The sequence below is a fragment of the Cricetulus griseus genome, chromosome 4 (assembly GCF_003668045.3).
Source record: "Cricetulus griseus strain 17A/GY chromosome 4, alternate assembly CriGri-PICRH-1.0, whole genome shotgun sequence".
In the NCBI taxonomy this organism is placed as follows: Eukaryota; Metazoa; Chordata; class Mammalia; order Rodentia; family Cricetidae; genus Cricetulus; species Cricetulus griseus.
In genome coordinates this window covers 4153064-4165864 of record NC_048597.1, presented here as the reverse complement: position 1 = coordinate 4165864, position 12801 = coordinate 4153064, and the positions used below count along the sequence as shown (strand labels likewise).

The following is a 12801-nucleotide window of genomic DNA, read 5'->3' as shown; positions in this document are numbered from 1 at the left end:
TGTTTAATTATTTTGAAATCCCAGTTCATTGTACTATAGAACATTTTAGATACTAATTTCATCAAGAAACATTAGTATTTAAAGTGTAAATATTCAAAAATGTTGTTATCGGACGATACTGTCATTTGTATAATTGGGATGAGAATAATTAACCCAAATCTTTGGGTATCTCTAGCCAGAGTAAATGAGGTATATTGTGGTTCTCTAAAGTAACACAAATTATAGAATGAATACCTTTTTCTACATATATGGGGAGGGCAGTGATGTGTGTGTGTGTGTGTGTGTGTGTGTGTGTGTGTTATAGTATGTGTGGTGTGTGTGTATGGGGTGTAGTTTCTATGTTTGTGTGTTTCATGTAGCGATTGTGCGGTTTGTGTGTGTGTGTGGTCTGGCATGTGATGTGTTGTGTATTTGATGTGAGTGTTTAATATAGACGTGGTGTATGTGTTGTATGTGTGTACACTATGTGTGTGGTGTGTATATGGCATAGCAGGAGGTTGTGGTGTGTGTGTGTGTGGTGTCTGAGTGTGTGTGTTGATGTGATGAGAGGGTGGGGTGTGTATCGTGTGTATGGTAGGATACAAGTGTGGTATGAATAGTATGGTTTGTTTGTGTTGGATGTGAAGCCTGTGAGGTATATATGTGTGGTGTACTGATTCACCTGTGTGTTATGTGTTGTGTGTCGTGTAGTGTGGTGTGTGTTTCTGTGTGTGTGTGACTGGTGAATGGCAGTGTGCTGTAGTATGAAAGTGTGTGTGTGTGTGTGTGTGTGTGTGTGTGTGTGTGTGTGTGTGTGTGTTTGCAGGAGTGTGTTTGCCTGACCAAACACCACTGCACACCACATGAGAGGTCACAATGACTTCTTGGAATGACTTCCTTCCTCCCACCTTAAATGGACCCCAAAGCCTGAACTCAGGTTGCTGGGTGCTCCCTGCACCTGTCCTCACCTGCTGAGTCATCCCAGCCATGCCAGTCCTTTTCCTGATTGGTAAACTGCTCACTAGAAGCCTGCCTTGAAATGGCAGTTTACATGGAATCCATATGAGACAACAGGCTCTTTTGTAGTGGGAATGTCTCATATCTGTCCCCTTATTTCACTGTGATCCCAATCATACCGCCCTCACCCATATTGTGGACAGTGCAACTCAAATGTCTTACTTTAATTTAAATGGCCACTTGACCTTCAGATCCTGATTTCCAAGGTGTTAGGAAGCACTGAGGTTTTCTTCCCGTCCTGAAACAACTATAAACTTTGTGAACATAGAAAATCTTGTGAACTTGAAAGGGAACTAAGGTGTGACTCCAAGTGCTATTTTGAGTACAAAGGAGCAGGTTCCCTGAAGGCCCTGGCCTCTGTACACCTCAGTGCTCACATCCAGGTAAGGTAAAGCACTTAGAAGTTTGTAAACACACAACCCAGGGGATTAGTTTGGATTGCTTCCTGCCAAGGATTAACCAACACTTTGCTTTAGCATCCTAAGTGGGAAACTCAGCAGGAATTTCCATTCCTCATCCTTCTCACCAGTTCATCCTACAACTCTACTTCCTATGATAAAGGGGCCTTGCGTTATTTTTCTAGACACCAGAAAGACTATGGACAAAGATCCAATCTCCAAGTTGGGGAAGGAAAACAGTGCAACATTGATAAAAGCACAGAGGAAGATTCACTCACATGGGCAAGGTCAATGTCTCATTTCCGGGTGCACAGCTGCAGCAGCCTCTCTGCAGACTTCTCCTGCAGTCTCCCCTGGCTGGGGCTTCCAAAACTCCTTGAGGAAAAAAGCCAGAGATGCCCATGAGCCGACCCAGCCATTTTTCTGTCTGGATTTTAACTGTGCAACACGCTTCTGCTTGCTCTGAGCCTGCAAAGGAACTGGCCTGTTTCTTTTATTGAAAAGATTTATACAACTAAGACGGATACAGTGAAGATGAGCCATCACCTGTAATTGTACACCATTAAGACAAGAAGACAGTTACAGAGAGTAAAGCATGCAAAAACCAGTCCCCAACTTGCCACGCCCTCCTGGAAGCCCAGTCAGTTGATGCGCTTGGCATTGGGGGCATGCCCGCATACTCAACTCTAGTGTCCTTAGAAAAACCCTGTTAGGAGTGGCTCTCCTGCTGCACGGGGAACCTCAGGATCCGTGCTCTGTAACCGCCTCCCTCTGAACACCCAGCCATGCCGTCCTGCAGCCGCGTGGCGCTGGTAACCGGGGCTAACAAGGGCATCGGCTTCGCCATCACGCGTGAGCTGTGTCGCAAGTTCTCGGGGGACGTGGTGCTCACCGCGCGGGACGAGGCGCGGGGCAAGGCGGCTGTGCAGCAGCTGCAGGCAGAGGGCCTGAGTCCCCGCTTCCACCAGCTGGACATCGACGACCTGCAGAGCATCCGCGCCCTGCGCGACTTTCTGCTCAAGGAGTATGGGGGGCTCGACGTGCTGATCAACAATGCGGGCATCGCCTTCAAGAGTAAGACTTGGGGTGCAGAGAGGGGAGGCGACTTCCCCAGAGCCTGGTGCCAGGCTGGGCTGCCCCTCCCTGGGGAGCACCACTAGGGCAGGGCTCTCTGCCTTGGGAGTCTAGAACAGGTCCCCTGGGAGAAGCAGGACAGGGTGGGGGCTGCAGGCAAAGCAGAGCCCGCCTGGTCCTTGTGAATCCACATAGGACGAGTTGCCACCATTTCCTGGCTTCCCTCCCCAGCTGTGGAGTCACTGGTCTTGGGGATACTTGAGTAGAACCCTCAAATCATAGTGACATAAACAAGAAATTGTGTGGAGAGAAAGGGCAGAGCAGGAAAGAGGCGGTAAACGTTCAGATCCTGATGCACAGGGCCTCTGTCAGCCTCCCCCAGTGGTTCTGTCTTTCAAAGTCAATCCAACGTTATCACACTGGCCTTGGGGCAGTGCTCTCACTAGACTCCTGGCAGTGGGTTTCTAACAAGTCAATCCTTCTCTTTCTGCCCTGCAAGATGCTGACCCAACTCCCTTCCACATTCAAGCAGAAGTGACAATGAAAACAAACTTTTTTGGTACCCAAGATGTCTGCACCGAGCTACTCCCTCTAATAAAACCCCAAGGTGAGTCTGGTGGGTGGCTTCCAGGCCGCTCCTCTTCCTCTGTGCCAGGACTGGCACCTGTGTCTCTCACATTAGGGGCTGTGGTTCTGCACTTTGGGTGTCAATTCTTCTGTGGCCCCTGATTCTCTCTTTGCACTGCTAACTCCTCACTCACCATCCTCTCAGCTTCCAAGGTCTGGTTGTTCCACACCCTCACACTTGAGGGGATTTCAGATTCCATTCCTATCTAAAACATAGCGCACACCTGCTGCCACCATCTTGTCACAATGCCTGTCCCCACAAGGCCTCAGGTTATGTCCACTGAGTGCTTCCCTCAGCTCGGCTGCACAGCAGGTCTCAGCTGTCCAACTGCACAGAGCACACCCACCAGGAGACCTTCTTTCTTAAGCGTTCTCTTTTACTCCATTTCTGTCTCACAACTCTTCCCTCCCAAAGATCCTTCAGGAGACAGCACGAGCCTTTAGCATGGTTCAGAAGACTGTAATGTCACCTGTCTTCCCTCCAGGCTCATGTTAGCTCTCCTTCAACATGTTCTTGTACTGAAAAACAAACTGTGACTTTACTTTTATCATGAATTGCTAACACCAGATGTTAAGATAAGGTGTGTTGTTATTGTTTGGGGGGGTATTTTTTGTTTTTTTTTGTTTGTTTGTTTTTGTTTTTTTGTTTTTGTTTTTTGTTTTTTATTTTTGGAGAGAGGGTTCTCTGTGACTTTGGAAGCTGTCCTGGAATTAGCTCTTGTAGACCAGGCTGGTCTCGAACTCACAGAGATCCACCTGCCTCTGCCTCCTGAGTGCTGGGATTAAAGGCGTGCACCACCAACACCGGGCAGAAGATAAAGTGTGTTGATGGAGTTTCTGTTGCACCTGTTTTGCAGCAGTTTAGACCCAAAGAAACAACCAGGTTTATATTAACTGTAAACTGTTTGGATGTTGGCTCAGGCTCCCTCTTGGCTAGCTCTCTCAATTATTAACTCATTTCTGTTAATCTGTGTATCTCCATGTGGTTTTGGCTTACTAGAAAATGCTTAGTATCCTGTCTTCCTGGTAGCTACAGAGTGTCTCCCATGTGGCTGTCTTCTCTCTCTGCCTTAATTTTCCCAGCATTGTCCTTGTCTGGCGCCCCACATATACTGCCTGCCTGGCCAATATGTCTTTTAATGAGCCAATAAGAGAAACATATATTCACAGCATATAGGCAGGGCATCCCCCATCAAGTGTGTGAACTGGCTCTTAATCAATACACACCTGCAATGACAAGCCAGCCACATTAGGAATGTGAGGTTCTGGTTTAGAGTTGAGTAAGAAATGCTCATCTGATCTCATGCCCTTCTCTCCTGTCTGGTCTGGATGTCTAGAATATCTAAGGACAACTGTTGCCTTGGTCACCTGGTTTCTCTCCCCACCCATACATGTATATAAGGAAAAAAAGAATATAGTTTTTTATTAATTTACTTTTTATATTCCAATTCCACTTCCTCTTCCCCGCACTTTGTGGTCCCCTACCTCCTCCCCCAACTCCCGTCTGCCCCTTTGTGAGGTAAGGCATCCCCAAGGAAATCTACTAGGTCTGTTCCATCATCTGGATGAGTTAGGACCAAGGCATCTCTCTACCCCCCATTCCTCTGTGTCTAGGCTGGGCAAGGTATCTCTCCATATAGAACTGGCTCTACGATGTCTGCTTGTTAGAGTTAGATCTTGGACCCACTGCCAGTGGCCTCATTTATTGTCCCAGTCACACCATTGTCAGCTATTTTAAGGGAGTCTCGTTTGGTCTTACGCCGGTTCCCCATTTGTCACGCCTGAGTCAGTGATCTCTCACTAGCCCGGGTCAGCTGGTTCTATGGGTTTCCCCATCAAGGTCTTGACTCCTTTGTTCATATTATTGCTCCTCCTCCACTTTGATTGTACTCCAGGCGCTTGGCCCCTTGGCTAGTTGTGGATTTCTGCATCTGCTTCCATCTGTTTCTCGAGGAGGATTCTACCTTCTCTGGGGTTGTGTTTTGTAGGCTGCGTATCTTTTGCTTTATGTCTGGTATCCACTTATGAGTGAGTACATACTATGTATGTCTTTATGGTTTTGGGTTACCTCACTCAGGATGGTTTTATCTAGTGCTGTCCATTTGCCTGCGAATTTTAGGATGCCATTGTTTCTTACTGCTGAGTAGTGCCCCATTGTGTAACTGTATCACATTTTCCTTATCCATTCTTCAGTCCAAGATCTAGCTATTACAAATAATGTTGCTATGAGCAGAGTTGAGCAAATGTCCTTGTGGTTTGAATATACCCAACAGTGGTATGGCATGGTCTTGAGATAGGTTGATGCCTAACTTTCTGAGAAATCGCCATACTTGTTTGCACAGTGGCTGCACAAGTTGGCACTCCCACCAGCAGTGGAAAAGTGTTCCCCTTTCTCCACATCCTCTCCAGCATAAGCTGTCATTGGTGCTTTTAATCTTAGCCATTCTGACAGGAGTAAGGTGGAATCTCAGAGTTGTTTTGATTTGCATTTCCCTGATGGCTAAGGATATGAACATTTCCTTAAGTGTTCTTTCACTATTTGAGATTGTTCTGTTGAGAATTCTCTGGTTAGATCTGTACCCCATTTTTAAATTGGATTGTTTGGTCGTTTGATTTCTAGTTTCTTGAGTTCTTTGTATCTTTTGGAGATCAGCCCTCTGTCACATGGGGGTTTGGTGAAGAACTTTTCCCATTCGGTAGGGAGCCATTTTGTCTTGTTGACCGTGTTCTTTGCTTTACATACAGAAACTTGTCAGTTTCATCAGGTCCCATTTATTAATTGTTGCTCTCAACGTCTGTGATACCAGTGTTATATTTAGGAAGTGGTCTCCTGTGCCTATTCATTCAAGGGTATTTCCCACTCTCTCTTCTATGAGGTTCAGTGTGGCTGAATTTATGTTGAGGTCTTTGATCCATTTGGTCTTGAGTTTTGTGCCTGGTGATAGACACAGATCTATTTGCATTATTCTACATGTTGACAGCCAGTTATATCAGCACCATGTGTTGAATAAGTTTTTGTTTTCCATTTTATACTTTTAGCTTCTTTGTCAAAAATTAGGTGTTCATAGATATGTGGATTGATATTAGGGTCTTTGGTTCCATTCCATTGGTCTACCTGTCTGTTTTTGTGCCAATACAAAGCTCTTTTCATTACTATAGTTCTATAGTAGAGCTTGAAGTCAGGGATGGTGATGCCCCCAGACAATCCTTTATTGTACAGGATTTTTTGGATATCCTGGGCTTTTTGTTTTTCCATATAAAGTTGAGTATTGTTCTTTCAAGGTCTGTGAAGAATTGTTCTGGGATTTTGATGGGGATTGTATTGAATCTGTAGATTATTTTTGGTAGGATTGCCATGTTTACCATGTGATCCTACCTATCCAAGAGTATGGGAGATCTTTCCATTTTCTGATATCTTCCTTAATTTCTTTCTTTAAAGACTTGAAGTTCTTATCATGCAGGTCTTTCACTTGTTGGGTTAGAGTTGCCCTAAGTATTTTATATTATTTATGGCTATTGTAAAAGTTGATGTTCCCCTGATTTCCTTCTCAGCCCACTTGTCATCTGTATATAGGAGGGCTACTGATTTATTTTTTTAGTTAATCTTGTATCCTGTTACATTACTGTTTATCAGTTGTAGGAGTTCTCTGGTAGAATTTTTGGGGTCACTTATGTATACTACCATATCATCAGCAAATAGCGAGAGTATAACTTCTTTTCCAATTTGTATCCCTTTGATCCCCTTTTGTTGTATGTATACTACCATATCATCAGCAAATAGCGAGAGTATAACTTCTTTTCCAATTTGTATCCCTTTGATCCCCTTTTGTTGTCTTAATGCTCTAGCTAGAACTTCAAGTACTGTGTTGAATACATATGGGGAGAGTGGACAACCTTGCCTTGTTCCTGATTTCAATGGGATAGCTTTGAGTTTCTCTGCATTTAGTTTGATGTTGGCAGCTGGGTTACTGTATGTTGCCATTATTGTTTAGGGGTGTTCCTTGTGCCCCTGATCTCTCCAAGACATTTATTTATCATGAAGGGATGTTGAATTTTGTCCAAGGGTTTTTCAACGTCTAATGAGATGATCATGTGATTTTTTTCTTTCAGTTTGTTTATATGGTGGATCACATTGATGTATTTTCATATGTAAAACCATCCCTGTATCTGTGGGATCAATCTTACTTGGTCACGGTAGATGATTTTTCTGATGTGCTCTTGAATTCAGTTTGCCAGTATTTTATTGAGTATTTCTGCATCAATGTTCATGAGGTATATTGGTCTGTAGTTCTCTTCCTTAGCTGTGTCTTTGTGTGGTTTGGCTATCAGGGTAACTGTAGCCTCATAAGAAGAGTTTGGCGATATTCCTTCTATTTCTATTGTGTGGAATACTTGAGGAGATTGGTTCTTTGAACATCTGGTAGAATTCTGTACTGAATCCATTTGGACCTGGGCTTTTTTTTGGTTGGGAGACTTATTGATAACTATTTCTATTTCCCTAGGAGTTAGAGGTGTATTTATGTTGTTTATCTGTTCTTGATTTAATTTGGTATGTGGTACTTATCTAGAAAATTGTCCATCTCCTTAAAGTTTTCCGATTTGTGGAGTACACGATTTAGAAGTATGACCTGATGATTCTCTGGATTTCCTCAGAGTCTGTTATTACTGTGTCCCCCTTCTCATTTCTGATTTTGTTAATTTAGATATTCTCTCTGTATCTTTTGGTTCGTTTGGATAAAGGGTTGTCTATTTTGTAGAATTTCTCAAAGAAACAACTCTTTGTCCCATTGATTCTTTGCATTGTTTCCTGTGTTTCTATTTTATGGATTCCAGTCCTCAATTTGACTATTTCTTGCCCGTCTACTCCTTCTGGGTGAGTTTGCTTCTTTTTGTTCTAGCACTTTCAGTTGTTCTGTTAATTCACTAGGGTGGGATTTTTCCAGCTTCTTTGGGTAGGCACTTAGTGCTATGAACTTTCCTCTCAGCACTGCTTTCATTGTGTCCCATAAGTTTGAGTATGTTGTAAGTAATTTCCATTAAATTTTAGGAAGTCTTTTCTTTCTTTCTTTATTTCTTCCTTGACCCAGTGGGGGGTTCAGTTGATCATCTTTCAATTTCCATGTGTTTGTGGGGTTTCTGAAATTAATGTTTCTGTTGAATTCTAACTTTAAGCTGTGGTGATCCGATAGGGTACAGGGGTTTACGTAAATTTTTTTGTATCTGTTGAGGTTTGCTTTCTTTCCTAGTCTATGATCTATTTTTGAAAAGATTCCATGAGTTGCTGAAAAGAAACTATATTCTTTTGTGCTGGGGTGGAATGTTCTATAGATGTCTGTCAAGTCCATTTGAGTCATAAAATCTGTTAGTTCCCTTATTTCTCTGAAAAAGAATTTGTCTGGAAGATCTGTCCAGTGGTGTGAGTGGAGTGTTGAAGTTTCCCACTACTACTTTAAGCTTTAGTAATGTTTCCTTTCCAAATTAAGGAGCCCTTGTGTTTGGGGCATAGACATTCAGAATTAAGATTTCCTCTTGATGGATTGTTTTCCTGTAATGAAAATGAAATGGTCTTTTTACCTTTTTGATTGATTTTAGTTTGAAGTCTATTTTGTTAGATAATAGGATAGCTACACCAGTTTGTTTCTTAGGTCCAATTGATTGGAAAATTTTCCCCAACCCTTTACTCTGAGATAATGTCTATCTGTGAGGTTAAAGTGTGTTTCTTGTATGCAGCAGAAGGATGGGTTCTGTTTTCATATCCAATCTGTCAGTCTGTGTCTTTTTATAGATGAATTGAGACCATTTATATTAATAGATATTAATGACCAGTGATTCGTACTTCCTATTATTTTTGTTATTGTTTTTGGTGATGACATTGTGTGTTGGATTCCCTTCTTTGGGGTTTGCTGCTGTAAGCTTATCTATTTTCTATGTTCTTGTGGACATAGGTGATTCCTTGGGTTGTCATTCTCCTTCTAGTACTTTCTATAGGGCTGGATTTGTGGAAAGGTTTTGTTTAAATTTGGTTTTATCATGGAATATCTTGTTTTCTCCATCCATGGTTATTGAAAGTATTGCTGGGTAAAGTAGTCTGGGCTGGCATCCGTGGTCCCTTAGTGTCTGCATTACACCTGACCAGGATTTTCTGGCTTTCATTGTTTCCATTGAGAAGTCAGATGTAATTCTGATAGGTCTGCCTTTATATGTTACCTGGCCTTTCTCCATTGTAGCTCTTAATATTCTTTCTTTATTCTGTATGTTTATTGTTTTGATTATTATGTGGAGAGGGGACTTTTTTTGGTCCAGTCTATGTGAAATTCTAAATCCATCTTGTATTTTCATTGGCATGTCCTTCTTTAGGTTGGGGAAGTTTTCTTCTATGATTATGTTGAATATATTTTCTGTGCCTTTGAGTTGGACTTCTTCTCCTTCTACTATGCCTCTTATTCTTAGCTTCAGTCTTTTCATGGTGTCCTAGATTTCCTGCATGTTTTGTGTTAAGGATTTGTTGGATTTAAAATTTTCTTTGACCCACGAATCTATTTCTTCCAAATTGTCGTCAATGCCTGAAATTCTCTCTTCCATCTCTTGTATTCTGTTGTTTATGCTTGTATTTGTGGTTCCTGATTGCTTACCCAGATTACCCTCAGTTTGTGTTTTCTTTATTGCCTCTATTTCAGATTTCATGTCTTCAATCGTTTCCTTCCCCTGTTTGATTGCTTTTTCTTGGTTTTCTTTAAGTGATTTGTTGATATCTTCCAATTGTCTGTTTCTCTTTTCCTCCATTTCCTTAAGGGGATTTTTCATCTCCTCTCTAAGGCCCTCAGTCATTTTTAGGTCTTTTTCTTCCACTTCATCGGTGCTGGAATGCTCAGGTCTTCCTGTTGTAGCACCCTAGTTTCCAGTGGTGCCGTATGCTCTTTGAATTGTTGAGTGTATTCTTGCCTTGTTGTTAACACATCTCTTCCTCTAACAGTATGGGTGGAGCGTGGGCTTGAGGGGTTCTCTCTTTCTGCAGTTGGTAGAGTTGGGGCCTGAGTATCCCTTGAAGGCTTCTTCAGGCAAAAGTAGGGCAGAGGTTCTGGTGATTGCTCCTCCTGGTGGGGGTGGGCCCAATACTCAGATGGTCACTCCTTGAAGTGCAGGTGGGACTACAGCTCTGGTGGATACTCCTCCCATTGGAGGGGTAGGTCTGGGTAAGGGTCCAGGGGTCAATGTAGTATCATGGTATCTCCAAAGGAGAAATGTCAGTGAATTCTGGCTGGGACAAAGGTGCTCTTTCCCAAAGAAACTTCTTGCTGTAGTTTCTGGAAGCTATTGCTTGAAACCACTGCTATTGCTTCACCCAGTGATCAATGCTTGCTCCTTGGCCTGAGGCTGAGAATTTGCTCTCACACTACTCCCAGCTCTGGGGCTTGAGGGTTGTTTGATACTGCTCTGGGCCTGAAGCAAGTCCCTCCTCTGATGCTGCTTCCAGGCTCTGACACAGCTCCCAGGTCAGAATACAGTTTCTAAGGCTAACTTAGGAGTCCTTTTCTGTGCATTCCTCTCTCAGACGTAAAATCTCAACAAATGTAAAACACCCTTCTTTAAAAAGCCTCTCTACAAAGCCATTTGTGGTGTGTTTTAGGCAGAGTGGTGAATATATCAAGTATGCTCAGCCTCAGGGCCCTGCAAAGCTGCAGCCCGGAGCTGCAGCAGAAGTTTCGAAGTGACACCATCACAGAGGAGGAGCTGGCGGAACTCATGAACAAGTTTGTGGAAGACACAAAGAAAGGGATGCATGAGAAGGAAGGATGGCCTAATAGTGCTTATGGGGTGACCAAGATTGGGGTGACAGTCCTGTCCAGAATCCATGCCCGGGAACTCAGCCAGCAGAGGAGAGCAGATAAGATCCTCCTCAATGCCTGTAGCCCAGGGTGGGTGAGAACAGACATGACAGGACCAAAAGCCACCAAGAGCCCAGAAGAAGGAGCAGAGACCCCCGTGTACTTGGCCCTTTTGCCCCCAGATGCAGAGGGGCCTCATGGGCAGTTTGTTCAGGAGAAAAAAGTAGAACAATGGTGAACTCAACTCTTCCCCTCTCCCCACAGCACCCTCTCCCTAGCTGTAACCTGTCTTGGTGAGGACTGTGGACATTTATAATCTGCTGACACAATATACTAATTTAACTCTCATTAATTACATGAGTCATTGACCCTTGTGATTCTATGAAATACTTTATGATTCTGTCTGTGATACAGGAAAGAGAAAAAGTAAATTCTCTAAATAAATAAATAAATAAATAAATAAATAAATAAATAAATGGTTCTTTAAGCCTGGTGTTTTTCTATAAATTTGGGGGGTTACCTTAAGTGTTGAGTGTGTTGGTGAGGGTGATGGAAGTGTACTACATGCTTTTAGTGCTTGTGAAGACCAGAAGACGGCATCTGTCCCTGGACCTGGAGTGAAGATGCTGTGAGGTCTCCACCAGAGCAGCAAGGGCTCCTCACTGCTGACCCATCAGTCCAGTCTCATTTGCAGATTCTTATCCACGCAAAATTGGCTTCATCGCTGCAGGTTAATGAGGGCAAAAGTGGGGTGAAGGGAAAGCACAGTGTAACTCCAGTCAGCGAAGAACCAAATAGCCAGTCTGAGCAGGTGACTGCTCTGTAGCAGGTATGTCCTTGGGTGACAGACAGGACACACTGGAAAGCCTGAGTCAAGGACAGCTCTGCCATTCAACACACAACTCTCAGGTTCTCCAAAGGAATAGAGGATCATTTGTTCTGCAACCATTGGGTGACCATGACCTGGTCACACAGACTTAGGGACCCCTAGTTCCAACAGAAAAGCAGTTTCATAAAGCTTCTATATCTTTCTCTGTTCTATGAAGTTTTACAGAACAAAGTAAGTTTTAAATCAAGACAACTTCAAAATGCATTGGTAGGAAGATCAGAGAAATGGGTACAATGAGATGGGGAGCCATGTTATAGCCCAAGATGCTGTCTGATGACATCCATAGCTCTTGGATTAGGGGAAGTTAGTGTTCTACTGAATTAAATCAATGTCTTCCTATCTCCATCATCAGCATCATGAGGTGTTTCTTCAGAGTGGGGTAAGGAATGCCCATTGCAGACCCTAAACCTAGCCCAGGATAAAGCACTCAGCCTCTGAACCTGCTCAATCCAGAGTCTCCACACTACTGAAATTCCTCTCAGTCCTCCAGTCTCTGCAAACACAGACTCCTCCCTGGAGTTCTGATCCCAGCAGGCACAGCTTCTCTCCAGGAACTTTCTTCACAGTTCCCCCATTGGCCAAGCATCACATTTTGTGCATCAGGGGCCACGTGTTGAATGTTCTGAGGTCCTGCCCTCATGCCTGTGAACCAGGATTAGCATGTGATGTATGTGAGGCTTGAGCAGTGGACAGGAGAGAGCATCTTTAGAAGACAGGAACACTGGTAAATCCAGGAAGCATCACTGGCACCATATCGAAACAACTAGCCACTATGATCTTCAGCTGAATTGTTATCTTTTACACCTCTGTATCTGTCTTTACATTTATATGGGACATAGATTACCAAATTAAATGGTTAGAATACAATTTGGCCTAATGAATTGAAAATTACAGATGAAACCAATGTCTAAAATAACTAAACTTTACATGATTGGCTACATAGCTCCTTGTATATTTACAGTTATTTGTATATGTTGAATTTTACTTTGTT

General features: G+C 43.2%; 2 protein-coding genes across 3 annotated transcripts in view; one reads left to right on the top strand and one right to left on the bottom strand.

Annotated features, from left to right (window-relative positions):
• Positions 1-12801, bottom strand: part of Setd4 (SET domain containing 4) — a 136885-nt gene that overhangs the window by 54062 nt on the left and 70022 nt on the right. The window lies entirely within an intron of this gene.
• On the top strand, positions 2137-11398 carry LOC113835641 (carbonyl reductase [NADPH] 1-like). The gene is made up of 3 exons (XM_027415629.2): positions 2137-2468; positions 2968-3075; positions 10723-11398. Exons 1-3 carry the CDS (start codon positions 2180-2182, stop codon positions 11157-11159), a joined length of 834 nt encoding a protein of 277 aa, XP_027271430.1. The 5' UTR covers positions 2137-2179; the 3' UTR covers positions 11160-11398.